Source organism: Ascaphus truei, chromosome 13, assembly GCF_040206685.1.
Source record: "Ascaphus truei isolate aAscTru1 chromosome 13, aAscTru1.hap1, whole genome shotgun sequence".
NCBI classification, from domain to species: Eukaryota; Metazoa; Chordata; class Amphibia; order Anura; family Ascaphidae; genus Ascaphus; species Ascaphus truei.
This window is the reverse complement of record NC_134495.1, coordinates 9,503,900-9,522,258: the sequence shown is the minus strand read 5'-3', so window position 1 is coordinate 9,522,258 and position 18,359 is coordinate 9,503,900. Positions and strand designations below refer to the sequence as shown.

Genomic DNA, 18,359 nt, shown 5'->3' with positions numbered 1-18,359 from the left:
TCTCTTACGGGCTGACTCTCGCCCCCCTTCCCCAGTGAGCAGGTCAGCCGCTGCCGAGCGTTCTTTCAGCGTGCGATTCTCACCGCCCGCTTTCCTTCTTGCCGATCAGGGGCTGATGGAGCTGGAGATGGTGTTGCCGACCCCGGACAGCGATGAGAAGAACGGGTTGAACTTGCTGCACAGACTCTGGGTGGTGAAGTTTGACGTCGAGGCTGTGATTAAAACGCAAGCCGAAAGGTGAGCTGCCCGTCACATTGATGGTGCCCGAATCCCCCGGACCCTCGGTAGTATTGTCCTCTGGGATCGGTGACCTCGTGTCAGATTATTCTTCTGCTTTGGTCCTGATGTCACCCTGCTTTGTTTTTTTTTTTTTCCTCCCAAGGTTTTGGGAATCCATGGGCCTGGAATTGCAGCCAGATCTCTGCTCCCTGCTAATTACAGATGTTATTTATCACGAGGAAGCGGTGAGACAGGCGGGAGCCGAGGCGCTGTCCCATTCCGTGGCAGAATACGGTGACCAGGCCGCTACCGTCATGAAGAAACTGATTGAGATCTATCACGAGAAGCTCTATGTGAGTCGCACGGGAGATGGATACGGCCTTTTTAAAGCTGCAGACCAAGCAATATCCTACATGTGGTTTTTAAATAAATCAGTTCTGTACTACGAGAAAAACACTTGTAGCATTTAAATAAATTAATTAATAATTCTGCATTACATTTTTAATGTACAGTATTATAATGTAACATCATTTTTGTTTCTATAGCAACCATTTACAAAGTCACATCCCCTTCCTCTTCTGTAACAGGCTCTGGCACACCCCTTTTTGAGCCCTGACCTCACTCTAGCAGAGCACCAATTGTATCTAGTGACTGCCTGGTCACATGATCTTCCCCACAGAACTTTGCATCTTTGGTCCTCTTCTGCTGCACTGACAGCCATTTAGTGAACCCCCCGAGCCGAATCTCCGTTGTTCGATCACAGGAGAACGGATCCATCGGCAACTTAGTGAATTATTGTGTGATGCACATTATTAAAGGGGGGGGAAATTAAATAGAAAACGGCAGCTTGGCTTGCTGCTTTAAAGGTTCTAACCCTGAATCAATCACTAATCTGACCGATCTGTTTCAGCGGCCGCCACCCATTCTTGATGCCCTGGGACGGGTGATTTCGGAGTCTCCTCCTGATCAGTTTGAAGCGAGGTATGTTTCCTGCTGCCCCCCTTGGCAGCAGTCTGCGTCTGTGCAGGAATATTAGTCCTCCATCTTGGCGTCCGCTTCTTGTTCTCGAGCGGTGCTTCAGTTCTGTTTGATGCGTTTCCTTTTTTCAGGTGTGGTATAGCTCTGGCATTGAACAAGTTGGCTCAGTATCTAGACGGCTCGCAAGTCAAGCCTCTCTTCCAGTTCTTCGTTCCGGACGCCCTAAATGATCGCAACCCGGAGGTCCGAAAATGTATGTTGGATGCCGCGCTCTCTGCGCTTAACACACACGGAAAGGTGAGCCTGAACTTTCGCCACTTCTTCATGCGCCGTAAATTCAGACGCGCGCGGTTTTGTGATGTCAAGATGTTGTAGCATTGTGGTGGGCCAATTCCCGTCCTCAAGAGCCCCCAACAGGTCTGGTTTTCAGGATATCCCTGCTTCAGCACAGGTGGCTCAATCAGCATGACTGCTGAAGCAGCGATATATCCCTAATACCTGGCCTTGAGGACGGGAGCTGGCCTCCCCTGCAGTAGGTGGGTGAAAGTGTTTGGGTTGAGGTTGTTGAATGAGCCCGTGCTGGGTGTCTGCAGGTGTCTAATTGTTTTGTGATCCACTTGTTTTGTGATCCACTTGTTTTGTGATCCGCTTGTTTGCACTCGGCAGAGACCGGTGGCGGATTTCTCATTAGGCCCGACAGGCTCGGGCTTAGGGCGGCAAAAATGTCCGCCCCCCATATACAGATACCGTGCTCTTTGGCCTATCGGGCCTGATGGGAAGGCACTTACACCCGTGCGGCCGCCTCCATGCTGCCGCCCTCCTCCCGAATCGCAGCGTCCAATGACATCACGGCACCATGGCAATGCGGCGCCGTGCCACGTCGCCTGCGATTCGGAAAGGAGAACGAGGGCGGCGGCGAGGAGGCGGTCCCCCGCACGGCAAGGGCCTAGGGGCGGCGGATCTCCAAATCCGCCGCCGGCAGAGACAGGAACGCGACGCAGGCGTTTCCAAAACGTTCCCCGCGCTAAGAAATGTCCTTGTTTCCGTTTTAGGACAGCGTCAATTCGCTTTTACCAGTGTTCGAGGAATTCTTGAAGCACGCCCCAAACGACGCCGGTTACGACGCTGTGAGGCAAAGCGTCGTCATTCTGATGGGCTCGTTGGCAAAACACTTGGATAAGAGTGACCCTAAAATCAAACCAATCGTCGCCAAGCTAATCGCGGCTCTCTCCACCCCATCACAACAGGTACCTGCTTCAGGAGGGAGCCGAGGGCTCTGGTGATGCTTTTTGTGGGGGTCTGAGTTGCACTTGGGGTGCTCAACTCCAGTCCCCAAGCCCCCCCCCCCCTCCCCCAACTGGTCAGGTTTTCAGGATATCCCAGCTTCAGCACAGAGGTGGCTCAATCAGAGGCTCAGTCTTCGACTGAGCCTCTGATTGAGCCACCTGCGCTGAAGCTGGGATATCCTAAAAACCTGACCAGTTGGGGGATCTTGGGGACTGGAGTTGAGCACCCTTGGTGGTACATACTCCTAAGTCAAGGGGCGTATTCGTCCAGTAATGGCCAATATGTATATATTACTTGATCCCTCTTTTGTTTTTCCGTCATGTCAACGCTTGTTCCACTATCCCAAAAGGTCCAGGAATCTGTAGCCGGCTGCCTCCCGCCTCTTGTACCAGCCATCAAAGAGGATGCAGGAGGGATGATTCAGAAGCTAATGGCCCTGCTGCTGGAGTCGGATAAATACGCCGAGCGTAAAGGCGCGGCCTACGGGCTGGCGGGGCTGGTGAAAGGTTTGGGAATCCTGTCCCTAAAGCAGCAGGAGATGATGACCACGCTAACCGAAGCCATCCAGGACAAGAAGAACTTCCGCCGCCGAGAGGGTAAGCAGCGACGGCGCCTCTGACGCTCTGCCGGTATGGCTGCAAATAAGAGGCCTGTTATTGAGATGACTGATGGTAAGGGTAAACGTGACTGCTTTTAATACCGTGTGGTGTGGGGTGTGTGTGTGGGGTGTGTGTGTGGGGTGTGTGTGTGGGGTGTGTGTGTGGGGTGTGTGTGTGGGGTGTGTGTGTGGGGTGTGTGTGTGGGGTGTGTGTTTTAAGCCAGCACGCCAGGGGTTAATTTTGTGTTCACCTGGGAATGTTGCAAAGCTTTCTGGGACCTTTCCCTGTAACAGTTTTCATGTAACTTTCTGTATGTTTCCGTTAAACCCACCAATCAGGGGCTGGTTCATATAGAAGACACCAGGCCCTAACCCTCCCTTAATTGTATCCATGGTGCGGCATGGGGTATAAAAGATGGTGAGGGAGACCCCTAAATTAGTTGCTGTTGGCTTTAGCTCCAGTTTTATCCCAGTCGGGATTCCAGCTGCAGTGTCCGTTCTAGTGCAGCTGCCTGGACTGGGGTCCTGTCCCAGACTACACTGCATGGAAGAACAGGGGAAATCTCTATAGGGAGGTCCCTGCGCCCAGTTATATAGGGTCTCCCCAGTTGGTAGTGTGTGTTGTCTGTCTGTGCACAGTTGTGGATATCCTTTTTTTCCCCCCAATAATAATAATCTGTCTGGCGAATATATCACTGGTGTGATGGTCCTGGTCTCCCGTGACGATTACGTTCTTCTCCCAGGTGCCCTCTTTGCCTTCGAGATGCTCTGTAACATGCTCGGGAAGCTGTTTGAACCGTATGTCGTTCACGTGCTGCCTCACCTGCTGCTCTGCTTTGGTGATGGGAACCAGTACGTGCGAGAGGTGAGTGCACACGCGTGTCCGTGTCTCCTACGCATTCGCCTGCGCCACACGCTGATGAATAATCGCATTGAAACCGTGTTTGCCACTGTTTTTTCAGGCAGCAGATGAATGTGCCAAGGCAGTGATGAGTAATTTGAGTGCCCACGGGGTGAAGCTTGTTCTGCCGTCACTGCTGGTGGCTCTTGAGGAGGAATCATGGAGAACCAAAGCGGGTAATATATTTATCTGGGATATGGCTCGGCCAAAAGCTGTTGGATGAGTCTGAAGTTCTGCCGCTGCCATCTGCTCTGCCTGAATATGTTGTTCCTTTCATGTGCCAAATTTGTGATTCATTTTTGTCCTGCAAACCTCTCTCTCCTGGCATCTCTTCTGCTTCGTGCGGTTCTGACTGGTCATGTTTTAATCCCTGTAGGGTCTGTGGAATTATTGGGGGCCATGGCCTTCTGTGCTCCAAAGCAGCTGTCCTCTTGTCTCCCGAATATCGTGCCCAAGCTCACCGAGGTGCTGACCGATTCTCATGTAAAGGTTCAGAAAGCTGGACAGCAGGCCCTGCGACAGATTGGATCAGTGATCCGCAACCCGGAGATCCTCGGTGAGACGCGGCTCTGCTGAACATGCGAATGTAGATGTTGCTTTTGTTCCGTTTTTCTCCTCCGAGATAAAGCTGGAAACCTCTTGCATTTTAGCGATCTCCCCTATCCTGCTGGACGCACTGACCGATCCCTCCAGGAAGACGCACAAGTGCCTGCAAACTCTGCTGGACACACAGTTTGTCCACTTCATCGACGCTCCCTCTCTGGCCTTGATAATGCCCATCGTGCAGAGGGCCTTCCAGGACCGGTCCACCGATACCAGGAAAATGGCAGCACAAATCATCGGAAACATGTACTCCCTTACCGACCAGAAGGTAACTGCACTTTGTCCCTCAACACAATCTGCTAGATAAATGAGGTGTGACTAAATGGAACAGGCAATGAGCATCGGAAAAACCATTTTTAATTTCCTATTTCATCCAGGATCTGGCTCCGTACCTTCCAAGTGTCACCCCTGGACTTAAGGCCTCTCTGTTGGACCCTGTTCCTGAAGTAAGAATCCTTGCGCTGCTTTTTGTACACTTGACCGTTCAGGGGGATGTGGCTGCGTTCACAACATTAATTTATTTGACGTGCTAACGGTCCAAGTCCTAACCTGTTTCCTGCTGCCCTTTGTGTAGGTTCGAACAGTGTCGGCCAAGGCCTTGGGCGCCATGGTGAAGGGGATGGGGGAGTCTTGCTTTCAGGACTTGCTGCCATGGCTGATGGAGACGTTGGCATTTGAGCAGAGCTCAGTGGATCGCTCCGGTGCTGCTCAAGGTAGGCAGAGTATTTGTAATCGCTCTTTTTATGACCAGTGAGAGCACGAGATGGTGACTTGAGCCGTGATCCCTGATCCCTGCCCATACAGGTCTGTCTGAAGTCATGGCTGGCTTAGGAGTTGAAAAACTGGACAAGCTCATGCCAGAAATTGTAGCTACAGCCAGTAAAGTGGACATCGCTCCCCATGTCCGCGACGGTTACATCATGATGTTTATCTATCTGCCGATCACCTTTGGCGAGAAGTTCACTCCTTATGTTGGGCCCATTATTCCTTGCATTCTAAAGGTACGTGTATTTATATTACGGGTGCCATTTTTGTTATGGTTCCACCAGCTGTTCTATGTCAGGGGTGGTCAACTCCAGTCCTCAAAACACTTACACCCCCTACAGGTCAGGTTTTCAGGATGTCCCTGTTTCAGCACAGGTAGTGAGGGGAGGGGAGGACTGGAGTTCCGTGATGAGGGTTGATTTTCCGTCCTTCTGGCGAGAGACCAGTTTGTAGAGGCGTGCGAGTTTTGAGTCCTTGGCACCGTACGAACTCTCTGCGCTTCTTTTCCCACCGCAGGCCCTGGCAGACGAAAATGAGTTTGTGCGCGACACCGCGCTACGCGCAGGGCAGAGGATCATCACCATGTACGCGGAGACCGCCATTGCGCTGCTGCTGCCACAGCTGGAGCAGGGTCTGTTCGATGACCTATGGAGAATAAGGTAAAACCTTTCTTTTTTTAAATCTCTGGAGCTGCCGAGTGGTCCCACCGATCCTTCCGTGTGACTGAGATTTGAATGCGTTATTTCGGGCAGTCCCAGCAAATCCGCGTCTCTTCATTTCCCATTCTAGGTTCAGCTCCATCCAGCTTCTCGGCGACCTTTTATTTCATATTTCTGGTGTCACGGGGAAAATGACAACAGAAACGGCGTCAGAAGATGACAACTTTGGGACCGCGCAGTCAACCAAGGTGGAAGTTCTCAACACTTTAATTATTTTCCTTGTACGCAGCGAAGCTAATAACGTAATGATGATTATTTTTAATGTCGCGCTTTTCTCCCAATGGGACGCAAAGCGCGTCTCGATTACATCACAGCGTGTGGTACGCAGCACACAGGATTGTTAGACACCGTCCCTGCCCAGAAGAGCTCACAATCTTTTTGGTGCCTGAGGCCACAGGGAGATAGTGACTTGCTCATGGTCACATGGTGCTGACATCGGTAATTCGACCAGGTTCCCCTGACTCATGCTCCCAACCCTTGTTTTGTCGTCTTCCCCACTAGGCCTCAAATATATTTGCATAAACACGAAAGTCCTTCCCCGTATATCAGTTGTGCTATTTGGAGAGCCTGTAACGGCTTCGGGAACAGACTCTGGGAAGCGGCAGCAGCTGCTGCTGTAATGTGTAACTGGAGCCAATGGTTCTGGCGTCTTGCTGCTGGAAATACATAATGTTACTTTTTACTACATGCAGCATACCTCGGCAGGGTCTGCGGCTTCCGACGCCGGCCACACGTGATACGCGGCTCTTCTCCTGCGCTTCCCTATATTGCAGCATTTTCATTGTTTTCTTCTATTACAGTCCGTTATTCTGGGCTCAGAGATTCAGCTGTAAAGCCCCCTGCTTATCCTACGTGACCACACTCTGCTCGCAGATTAGCTTTGTGCTTCTTCTTTTCACCTCCTTATTTACATTGTATTTTCAGGCAATCATCTCTGCGCTGGGACCGGAGCGGCGGAACCGCGTGTTGGCCGGTCTGTACATGGGCCGCTCGGACACGCAGCCCCTGGTGCGGCAGGCGTCTCTGCACGTGTGGAAGATCGTGGTGTCAAACACCCCTCGCACACTGCGGGACATTTTACCAACTCTGTTTGGCCTTCTGCTGGGCTTCCTTGCCAGTACTTGTTCAGACAAGAGAACGGTGAGCAAGGGGATCGGACAACTCGCCACGGCCGTTCTGCCACAGGACTTTTTATGGTTGTGGTTACGTTTGGGATTGGGGGTTAGGGTTTTTAGGGGATGGGGCTAGAGGTTAAGGTTGGGAATATTGGGGTTTTGGGGAAGGTAATTGGTGGTTAAGGTTGGGAATATTGGGGTATGGGGGAAGGTAATTGGGGGTTAAGGTAGGGAATATTGGGATAGCGATTAGGGGTTAAAATTGGGAATAAGGATTAAGGTTGGGGGTTAACGTCCTAGGGTTGCAGTTATCGGCATTACCCAGAATCCCTCAGGACTCCATGGGTTACCTGCGGCGGCCAGCGGTTGTAGACCTGCAAGCCTCATGCTGTACTATTGGCGCTGCAGTAAAGACACGCTAACCATGTTTTGTTCTCTCTCTCTCTCTCTTAGATTGCAGCGAAAACCCTCGGGGATCTCGTCCGAAAGCTTGGGGAGAAAATCCTTCCAGAAATCATCCCGATCTTAGAAGAAGGCCTGAGAGCCGAGAAGAGCGACGAGAGGCAGGGAGTGTGCATTGGGTTAAGCGAGATCATGAAGTCGACGAGTAGGGATACGGTACGCGGCTTACCTTTCTGTATGAGAAGCCCAGCGCCAATGCATATACACGCTGGACAATGCAAAATCCGTTCTATGTACCGTGTGCATGTTGGGGTTTTGGTTCACATTTTTTTTTGTTGGTTTTACACGGAGGAAAGGGTGCAGATCATCACTTTATACAATGCGTTCGGCTTGCACTCGAGGAGGAGCCCCTCCTATATCTTCGTCAGTCTTATACGCCCTCTCACTCCTCCAGCCGGAGGGGGAGAGCGTCTCGCTTGGGGAATTTAGTCTTTCCTCTTTTGGGTGTGGAGAAAAAGGATAGACCTGTAGAAGAGAGGAAGTAGAAAGAGGGGGAGAGACAGGGAAGGGGGGGAATGTAGTGGAACAAGGGATCGGGGAGGGGAAGAGAATAGAGGGTGGGAAGGCAGGGCCCCCCCTCGGAGACCCCGACCCCAGGCGGACAGCTGGTGCGAGCTATTATTCCAGAGAAGATGTTATGTGTGGGGCCATGCTGCATATTGGGGTTTTCACGTTCCCCCCCCCCCCCCCCCCCTCCGGCTTTCTATTATTCCTTGACAACCGCGTGAGAGGCTGATACATTGTCCTACATCGCCCTCTCTGCGCCACTTCCGTTTCCATAAGAATAAGCCACGTGTTGCCCCTTTTAGGTGCTGTTTTTCTCCGAGTCTCTGGTTCCCACTGTGAGGAAGGCTTTGTGCGACCCCCTGGAGGAAGTCCGAGAAGCGGCCGCCAAAACCTTTGAGCAGCTGCACTGTACGATCGGCCACCAGGCCCTGGAGGATATTCTGCCGTTTCTCCTCGAGCAGCTGGTAACTAGAATTCTGATTGGTGAATTATCGGATAATACGGCAGGTATACGCTTACAGGGGTCCCATGTTAAAACGGATCAGAAGGAAAAGGTGCCAGTGTGTGCTCATTTGCATGCCATTACCCAGAATCCCTGGCTGCAGTGGTTGCACCGTATGCCAAGAGATAATGGGTAAGGGCAGGGTGCAGACATGGCTGCGACGTGAATGTGCTCACAACGCCGGTCTTTTCTTTGCTGTAAGATTGTGGATAAAGGCAATAAAAACCCTGCATCCGTTATCACCGGAGATTAATGTTGAATCATTAGGAAGTGTACCATTTTGCTTAAACGTTAGCCCTATTTTTGTTCTATTTGTTTTTTCAGTTGTATTTGTAATTAGTTGTAATCGGCAGGATCATCAATTTCACATTTCTCTTTTTGTTTTGTTTTTCTTCAATAAAAACCCGACGCGTTTTGCAGAAGGGAAACGGGCTGGTTTCCGGCCTCCTTTGCTGTGCAGCCTGGCGGGCGGAACGCGTGTTAATACGTTTATTATAATCTCTCTCCTCAGGAGGATGAAGAGGTGGCCGAGTTTGCCCTGGATGGACTCAAGCAGGTTATGGCGGTGAAGAGTCGAGTGGTGCTTCCTTACCTCGTTCCCAAGGTGCGGCAAACGAGCGCGTTTCTTCTTTACTCGGGATCCCCAGTTGTACAGACACACGTAACGGGTGGGTTTTTTTTTTTTTTAACGACTTGCGCACTTTTGCTCTTGCAGTTGACCTGTCCTCCTGTGAACACGCGGGTGCTGGCGTTCCTTTCGTCCGTGGCGGGGGATTCCTTGACGAGACATCTGAATGTCATTCTTCCTGCCGTGATGTCTGCTTTGAAAGCACATCTAGGTACCGAGGAGGAGCCGGCGGTAAGGACGAAGTCTGTTCTGGGCGTTGTGCGTGTGACCCGCTCGGCTTGATTGATCCGGGTAGCTCTTTTCCTTCACTGTAATCTGTGCTAGTCAGGAGGGCGACCTTGCACCCCCCGGTAACACGAAACTTTGAAACTGATGAATGCAAACGGCTTTCCTCTTGATATGTGCTTCGCGTTCGCACTGTTGGAGAACACTTCACACTTTACAATACCGATTTAGTTTAAGTACATACACACGACTTATTTTGTATTTTCACTCCTACTGTATTACATTATATTGACTTATTGTCTAGCGCAGAGGAGTGCAAACTTTTACTGCTGCACCTCCCCTGTCTGGCCTGCTCCGAGCTCACGCCCCCCCCTCCTACCTTAACGGTGCGTCAAATGGCGCTCCGGGGTCACGTGATGTTAGGTCACGTGGCCTGCCGTGTCATTTGGCGACTGTCACGTCACATGACCCCGCGTTGTCATGGAGACGCGTCACAAGCGTCTGAATTACGGCAAGTTTTTTTTTCTTGTTGCAGAGGTCTCGCGCGATCCTCCGGCATTTAATTTAAATGCCTTGGAAAATAGCGCGGGACCTCTTCAACCGCCGGCGCCCCCCCAGACAAATCTCCCGCCCCCCACTTTGCGCACCGCTGGTCCAGCGGCTCGCTCCTAATATTTTCACATTGTTAATAGTATCCAGTCAGGTTTTCAGGATATTTCGCTCCAGCACAGGTGGCTGGCGTTGGTTGAGTCACCTGTGCTGAAGCAGGGATGTTCTGAAAACCTGACCGGTTAGGTGGCCCTTGCGGGACTGGAGTTGGCCGCCCCTGCGCTATCGGCAGTGTGAACATCTCTAATATTTATTTAGATTTTTTTTTCGTGACATGTCGCGAGCTCGCGACCTATGTTCAAAGTACAGGCGGCCCTCGCTTTTCCGACGGAATGCATCCCGCAAACCGCCTATGGTTAACGGACCGTCAGATTGCGGGTCCCATGTTAATCGGAGTCGGAAAAGCCGGTCCAGCGTCGGATAATGCGTCCGGCGGAAACCGGGACACCGGTAAGCGAGGAACACCTGTATCAGTCATCTGCTATCTACAAACTAGTGTGAGGAGTATTGTGTAAACTGCTATTATTATTATTATTATTATTATTACAGCAAGACCGCGCTTCTCGGCGATCCGCCGTTACCGAGAAGGGGTCCAAGGTCACGCATGCGCAGAATGAGGGTTTTTCCGAGGTTGCGCAAACGTTTGAAGGGCGAATTGGCGGTCTGTGCATGCGCACACAGCGAAAATCGCTGATTCCGCTTTCCGGCGATTTTCGCTTTGCGGCGAGCCCTTAGAACAGAACCCGCCGCGTGTGCTGGGCCCTCCTGTATCAGATAAGGTTTTGATATTTAGATTTGATCCCCATGAGAAATGGCTCATATCCTTAGTGTGTAGATTCACATTTTGTCTCAAATTCAGTGTTTAAAACGCCGCACTGCGTGAAAGGGTTCCAGAGAAAGGAGTTCACGTCTATTTATAGATGTATTTCCGGGAAGGGGCGCGCTTAATGTCTCCTTTGAGTTGTTGAAGTGCTTGGCTTTGCAGGAGCTGGCGAACTGTCAGGCGGTCATCCTGTCGGTGGAAGACGACGCGGGACAGAGATTCGTAATCGACGATTTACTGGAAGCCACTCGCAGCTCTGACGCGGGAATGCGACAAGCAGCCGCCATTATACTGAACATGTTCTGCGCGAAGACCAAGGCGGATTACACGGGACACCTCAAGAGCCTGGTGTCCGGGCTACTCCGGCTCTTCAATGACAGCCACAGCGTGGTACTGAATGAAAGCTGGGACGCCCTCAGCGCCATCACCAAGGTGAGTTTGCATGGCGCCGATATAAACGGTTGTGAAACGTTTGTAACTCAGAGTTCTGTTTCTTCTGTAAATCCTTCAGCGGTTAAAGCGGTAGTCCCTCCCTCATCCACCAGGGAACCCCCCGCGCTGCCAAAGATGGAACTGGTTTTGCCCAGTAGACACCGCTGCAGGTTCCGGCTCGCTAACGTAGCCGTCAGAAAGCTGTAATGTCATCGCCGCTGCCGTGGCGACTTTCTGTTGGTGACGCCTGGCTCCATATTTGTATATTATTTTTTTTTGCCACCTTCGAGGCAGAAACTGAAAAACCTTTAGAACCTAAAGGTCCCCGGATGTCAGGGGACCATGAATCATAAACGAGAAGAAATGGCGTTCGTTGGTTTCTATCATGTGAAGGAAAGTCCTGTTGGTTTAATGTTCCATGCGTTTCCTGCCCTGTGCACTTTTGTAGGTAGCGATCTCTTTTAATGAACTAATGTGCTTCAATCATGTGATAAAATCAACGAAAGGCCTAATACAAGGGTTGGAGATTACAACTGAACTCGCTGTTGCTCCTTAATCTTCCGATATCTCCGTTTGCTTATTTATGTATCTCTACCTGGTGTTGCACATGGAAAGACTCTGGATGTCTCTATACCCACTTTTCCATAAAGAACTTTCATGTCCGCTAATCGGTGATACTGGCAACACCAGTGCAACCGACCTTGTTCAAGAGAAAAGCTTGAGGTTTTTATGGGAGCAGAAGCGGGGGGTGTAGGGTTTTACGGGGGGCTTCCTACTCCGTGTCCAAGAAAACGGCAAATCCGTAAGCATTGTCAGAATATCACCAGCCTTACAAACGCTCAAAACTGGGTTGTTCACGTATATCCCAATATTTCTTTAAGCAGTGTGTCCTGTGCTTGTAGAAACTGGATGCAGGGAGTCAGCTGATGCTGATTGACGACCTGCACCGAGACATCCGCATGGTGGGGAACGAAGCCAAAGGCGAACATGTGCCAGGGTTTTGCATTCCAAAGAAAGTACGTGGTTTGTATACGGAAACCCGGCATTGGCGCCCAGCGGTGTAACCTCCTTACTGGTGTGTTTTGACCCTTTTTTTGTATTATGGTTCCTCCTCCCAGGGAGTCACCTCGATTCTGCCCGTGCTGAGGGAGGGCGTCCTCACCGGGAGTCCAGAGCAGAAAGAGGAGGCAGCCAAGGCCTTGGGTCTGGTCATTAAGTTGACCTCTGCTGAAGCTTTGAAGCCCTCTGTGGTCAGCATCACCGGCCCATTGATCCGCATATTGGGAGACAGGTTCAGCTGGAGCGTGAAGGTGGCTCTGCTTGAAACCTTGAGCCTTCTCCTAGCCAAGGTAACTACAAGATGCAGGTAGCGATGTCCGTATTTACTACCGACTTCTGCAGTTATAAGCAAAGCATTTTATCCCCCGAGAATCCGGAGAGGAATATTTGGAAGAGAGTCCGTGTTATACATCTTTTATCCCCGGGAACTTGTGCTGTGACCTCCTCTTTCTTGTCTTTGTTCCTGCAGGTTGGCATTGCGTTAAAGCCTTTCTTGCCACAGCTGCAGACCACCTTTACCAAAGCTTTGCAGGACTCCAACCGGGCTGTCCGGCTGAAGGCTGCCGATGCTTTGGGAAAGCTCATCGTCATCCATGCAAAGGTGGACCCGCTCTTTACAGAGCTGCTGAACGCCATTCGCTCGTGTGAGGACTCCGGAGTCAGGTACCCAAATGTGACAGGTTGCTGCGAAGACGCAAGAATGTGCAAGGCCCAAATAATAATAATAATAATCTGTGAGCTGGTGGCGCTGGCAGAAGGTAACGATCACGTTTGTTTGCAGGGAAACCATGCTGCAGGCTGTAAGGTTCCTTATTCAGGGAGCTGGAGGGAAGGTGGACGGGGCGATCAGGAAGAGCTATGTCACCCTGCTGCTGAGCATGCTGGGACACGATGAGGTAATGCTCGTTTGTGCTGTCGCAGGGGTGGCCCAACTCCAGTCTTCAAGGGCCGCCAACAGGTCAGGATATCTCTGCCACCTGTGCTGAAGCAGGGATAGCCTGAAAACCTGGCCTGTTGGTGGCCCTTGAGGCCTGGAGTTGGCCGCCTCTGTGCTATCGGCAGTGTGAACATCTCTAATATTTGTTTGTTTTATTTTTTTTTGATAATACTGCATTACATGACGTATCGCAAGCTCAGGATTTATGTTCAAAGTATCCGTCATTTAATACAAACTAGTGAGGAGTATTGTGTAAACTGCTTTTTCATTATTATTATTATTGGGTACGGTTTTGATATTTGGATTTGATCCTCATGAGAAATGGCTCATATCCTTATAGTGTGTAGATTCACATTGATGCCGGGATAGATGGGTATAATAACTCTGTGGTGTCCGTCCGCTGGGGGTATTACATCCGTTTATACTGCAGGTGTAGTGCCCTTTGCTGGCAGATAATCAGATCTGTTCTATAGAACAGTGGCCTCAAGACCACCCCCAACAGGTCAGATGTGAAGGATATCCCTGCTTCAGCACAGGTGTCTCAAAGCCACTGCTTAGTCAATTACTGCATTACCTATGCTGAAGCAAGGGTATCCTGAAAACCTGACCTGTTTGGAGGGGTCTTTAACTGGAGTTGAGAAACCCCTGGCATAGTTCTAGAACAAGTAATGAGAGCGAGATCAGTATTTCTGTGTCTGTCTGTCTGTCTGTCTATTATAGAGGGGGAGGGGGGGGGGGGGGAGAGAACACGATATCTGGGACGTTTCTCATTATTTTGCACTAATCTCATTTTGAAAGAAATACAGCACTATACACACACTTTCCCCGTTTTTCCTTCTCGAGCATAGATTTTTGTTTCTTAGACTGTGTAGCATAATTCTTCCAAAGAAGTCCCTTATTCAGTATGCGGTGAAACCGCTTCCCTGCCCTGGAGAAGGTCGTATCCCCACTCTTCGTTAGTGCGGCGCTCGTCTCCTGGAGCAGCGTTACTGCGCATCGAATAAGGGCCCGCGTTGCTTGCAATGTGACGCTGATCAATCCGTTCCTCCTTCTTTATTCCTCTTTCTTCTGCTCCCCGGCAGGACGCTACTCGCATGGTGTCCGCGGGCTGCCTTGGGGAGCTATGCGCATATCTTCCTGAAGATGAGCTTTCTGCAGTTCTTCAGCAGCACCTCTTGGGTTTGTATAGTGTATTGCAAGCGCTGTAACACTGTGTAAGGTGTAACCTTATACTTTTATTTATTTATAACATGTGTTACCAGGAAGTAATACATTCAGCGTTGCCTCTCGTTTTCAAGTATGTCCTGGGAAGAGAGTTATGATGACAGATACATGGTTACAAATACATAGTTACATTAAGTGAGCAGGGTTACACATTATATACGAGACATTGCATGCACAGTAAGAGATAATACATGTTATAGGTGTATGTAACAGTTACAGACCAGGTTAAAATGTGTGACAGCCTTAGATTTGAAAGAACATAGCCTGGTGGCGGCTGTGAGAGTCTCCGGTAGGTTGTTCCAGTTTTGGGGTGCACGGCGAGAGAAGGAGGAGCGGCCGGATACTTTGCTGAACCTTGGGACCATGAACAGTCTTTTGGAGTCAGATCTCAGGTGATAGGTGCTGCATGTGGTAGGGGTGAGGAGCTTGTTCAGGTAGCTGGGTAGCTTGCCCAGAAAGTATTTGAAGGCAAGACAGGAAAGATCAAGTTTGCGCCGAGACTCAAGTGATGACCAATCTAGTTATTTGAGCATTTCTCAGTGATGTGTGTTGCAGTATATAGTGACATAGAGTATATAGTGACATGCTACTTATCATGCTTCTGCACTAGAAGAGTTTAGCATCTTGTGCAGATTCACCCCACATTGCAAAGACCTGTAAGCGGCCATTACACAGCATTACACAGGGGGAGAGGTGGCCATGTACCGAGCTTCTCTCTGGCATTAAGGACATGCTCTCTCTCGCCCGTTCACAGCGGACGTTGCTGGCATTGATTGGATGGTTAGGCACGGGCGAAGCTTGGCCCTTTCTGTTGCTATAAATGTGGCCTCCAGCAGACTCTGCACGCCGAAGTTCTGCAGCAACATTGAGTCCATGACCTTCAGCAACGCCACCGCAGACCGGGTAAGGACCGTGGCACACGCTCTCCGTATTCTACGCATTTCCTGTCTGCACTGCTTCATCAGTATATCATATCTACCGATCAGGAACCAATTCCATCCACCGCCACCAGATCCCGTTCCATGTCCTAGCACAGAGGCGGCCAACTCCCAGTCCTCAAAGGGCCACCAACAGGTCAGGTTTTCAGGATCTCCCTGCTTCAGCACAAATGGTGCAGTCATTGATTGAGCCGCCTGTGCTGAAGCAGGGAGATCCTGAAAGCGTTGGTGGCCCTTGAGGACTGGAGTTGGCCCAGTCTGGCTTAGCACAGGTTTTAGTGAGTCATTCCCCCAGTCTGCTATTTTTGTGAGGTGTACAAAGGGAAGTCGCTCTGCGCAAACCACGAACATCCTGTTTCAGAAGCCGTGACAGAGCCCTGTCCTGTTAGAATGATCTGGCACTGGGTTTGTTCTTACAGTGGCTGTTTCAGATGTTGCGGGGTCGGCCTAACCATGTGGTTCCGTTATGTTCTAGATTCCGATTGCAGTGAGTGGGATCCGAGGGATGGGATTCCTTATGAAACATTACATTGACGCAGACGGCAAAAACCTGCCGGCTAAACTGGTCGCTCTCTTCATCAAGGTAGGTGTGAGGGCCTAAGCGACCATGCAGGATCTGCTGCAAATCGTTTGCAAGGCAGGAAAGGCGTGGGGGGAGGGGGGAGGGGGGAGAGGGGAGGACACGGCAAAATGTGTTTATCGCTGAAAAAAGAGTAATGGCGTGGCGGAGAATGTAACAGGAATGGGGAGCGACCGTGAGATATGAAAGCCTTGCATGATGGAGCTCAACTCCAGTCCTCAAGGGCCACCATCTGGTCAGGATTTAAGGCTATCCCTGCTTCAGCACAGGTGGCTCAATCAAAATGACTGACAGCCACCTGTGCTGAAGCCGGGATATCCTTAAATCCTGACATGATGGTGGCCCTGAGGACTAAAGTTGATCTCCTCTGATGTACAGTAGGTCATTTTTCAGATTTCATGAAGTAGGGTATGTCGGTCATTCTAGTAATGTGTCCGTATGTTGGTTAGAACTTATCATGGCTTAACATGGTTTTGATGTAGTGTACGCTCTGGATGTCATTTAGGGCAAAACACACTAAGGCTCTCTTCTTGGATGTTGGTTGTTGACACACTGGGAAATAAATTGCTCTCCCGATCTTTTTCTTGCAGTGTCTCCAGAATCCATCCAGTGATATTAAGCTGGTAGCAGAGAAGATGATCTGGTGGGCAAACAAAGATCATTTGCCTCCATTAGACCCCCAAACCATCAAACCGATTCTCAAAGTGCTGCTTGACAATACGAAGGACAAAAATACAAGCGTTCGAGCCTACAGCGACACGGCCATCGTCAACCTATTAAAAATGAGGGCCGGCGACGAACTGTTTCAGGTATGCAATAAGAGCGGGTTCAGGTGTGCAATAAGAGCTGTTTGGTTCAAGAATGCAATAAGAGCTGTTTAGTTCAGGTGTGCGATAAGAGCTGTTTGGTTCAGGTGTGCAATAAGAGCTGGTTCAGGTATGCAATAAGAGCTGTTTGGTTCAGGTGTGCAATAAGAGCTGGTTCAGGTGTGCGATAAGAGCTGTTTGGTTCAGGTGTGCGATAAGAGCTGTTTGGTTCAGGTGTGCGATAAGAGCTGTTTGGTTCAGGTGTGCGATACGAGCTGTTTGGTTCAGGTGTGCAATACGAGCTGTTTGGTTCAGGTGTGCAATAAGAGCTGTTTGGTTCAGGTGTGCAATAAGAGCTGGTTCAGGTGTGCAATAAGAGCTGTTTGGTTCAGGTGTGCGATAAGAGCTGTTTGGTTCAGGTGTGCGATAAGAGCTGGTTCAGGTGTGCAATACGAGCTGTTTGGTTCAGGTGTGCAATACGAGCTGTTTCAGGTGTGCGATAAGAGCTGTTTGGTTCAGGTGTGCAATAAGAGCTGTTTGGTTCAGGTGTGCGATAAGAGCTGTTTGGTTCAGGTGTGCGATAAGAGCTGTTTGGTTCAGGTGTGCAATAAGAGCTGTTTGGTTCAGGTGTGCGATAAGAGCTGTTTGGTTCAGGTGTGCGATAAGAGCTGTTTGGTTCAGGTGTGCAATAAGAGCTGTTTGGTTCAGGTGTGCGATAAGAGCTGGTTCAGGTGTGCAATAAGAGCATGTGTGCGTCGTGGTCGGTGAAGACGGTTAGACAGTTGCTGTGTGTTCTCTGCAGGGTGTCGCTAAGATTCTGGATACCGCAAGCTTAGAGATGCTGAACGATTGCAGCCGCAGGTCCCTGAAGAAGCTCGCCGTCCAGGCTGACTCCAGCGAACAGATTGATGAAACTATACTGACGTGATGGGGACTGCTTTTGGTGGCATCAGCATTTCAGGCCCGAACATCTAGTAAATGTTTTTTCATTTTTGAAAATGCACTGGTGTAGTGCATAACTATCAAGAAACAATTGGCTTCCCCTATGTTGGTTTTGATTTATTTTTTTTGTTTTTAAACGAAGCATTACATATCCCGTGGTGTTGATTAAATCAAAATCCTACCAGCAATGTAAATGAATTACACAAACTGCTATCATGGATTAAAGAGATTTCTGAAATAAATTGTCAGGTGCTGATTGCACCAGCATGTGCAGCTAACAGGAAGGGCTAAGTATCTCAAAAACAATACAAACAATAACACCATCATTACAAATTAAATGGACAGACTCCAATAGAAAGACATGCAGGTTCCTGGCGTTACCCGTGTCTGCAGATTGTGAAGGAAACATGAATGTGTAGCTTTGTGTCCATGTAAATACTGAGTTACTGGAGCAGGAGTTTGGGGGGGGGGGGGGGGGGAGGGAGGTATTTCTGTATAAG

General features: G+C 50.0%; 1 protein-coding gene across 2 annotated transcripts in view; it reads left to right on the top strand.

Moving 5' to 3' along the window:
- The window catches only part of GCN1 (GCN1 activator of EIF2AK4), a 43,963-nt gene extending 25,855 nt beyond the window's left edge, over positions 1 to 18,108 (top strand). For both annotated transcript variants that reach the window (XM_075568396.1, XM_075568395.1), the window contains exons 29-58: positions 110 to 237; positions 383 to 572; positions 1,130 to 1,200; positions 1,329 to 1,494; positions 2,250 to 2,444; positions 2,834 to 3,080; positions 3,826 to 3,947; positions 4,045 to 4,159; positions 4,360 to 4,539; positions 4,634 to 4,854; positions 4,964 to 5,032; positions 5,161 to 5,299; positions 5,391 to 5,587; positions 5,868 to 6,010; positions 6,141 to 6,258; positions 6,995 to 7,210; positions 7,639 to 7,803; positions 8,457 to 8,618; positions 9,168 to 9,260; positions 9,372 to 9,515; positions 11,104 to 11,373; positions 12,276 to 12,389; positions 12,492 to 12,722; positions 12,902 to 13,095; positions 13,214 to 13,328; positions 14,452 to 14,548; positions 15,348 to 15,496; positions 16,007 to 16,114; positions 16,702 to 16,920; positions 17,720 to 18,108. In XM_075568396.1, coding sequence (XP_075424511.1) covers positions 110 to 237; positions 383 to 572; positions 1,130 to 1,200; positions 1,329 to 1,494; positions 2,250 to 2,444; positions 2,834 to 3,080; positions 3,826 to 3,947; positions 4,045 to 4,159; positions 4,360 to 4,539; positions 4,634 to 4,854; positions 4,964 to 5,032; positions 5,161 to 5,299; positions 5,391 to 5,587; positions 5,868 to 6,010; positions 6,141 to 6,258; positions 6,995 to 7,210; positions 7,639 to 7,803; positions 8,457 to 8,618; positions 9,168 to 9,260; positions 9,372 to 9,515; positions 11,104 to 11,373; positions 12,276 to 12,389; positions 12,492 to 12,722; positions 12,902 to 13,095; positions 13,214 to 13,328; positions 14,452 to 14,548; positions 15,348 to 15,496; positions 16,007 to 16,114; positions 16,702 to 16,920; positions 17,720 to 17,845 — 4,704 coding nt within the window. In that variant the 3' untranslated portion in view covers positions 17,846 to 18,108. The remainder of the gene's footprint in view (positions 1 to 109; positions 238 to 382; positions 573 to 1,129; positions 1,201 to 1,328; positions 1,495 to 2,249; positions 2,445 to 2,833; positions 3,081 to 3,825; positions 3,948 to 4,044; positions 4,160 to 4,359; positions 4,540 to 4,633; positions 4,855 to 4,963; positions 5,033 to 5,160; positions 5,300 to 5,390; positions 5,588 to 5,867; positions 6,011 to 6,140; positions 6,259 to 6,994; positions 7,211 to 7,638; positions 7,804 to 8,456; positions 8,619 to 9,167; positions 9,261 to 9,371; positions 9,516 to 11,103; positions 11,374 to 12,275; positions 12,390 to 12,491; positions 12,723 to 12,901; positions 13,096 to 13,213; positions 13,329 to 14,451; positions 14,549 to 15,347; positions 15,497 to 16,006; positions 16,115 to 16,701; positions 16,921 to 17,719) is intronic.
- The last annotated feature ends 251 nt before the right edge of the window (positions 18,109 to 18,359 follow it).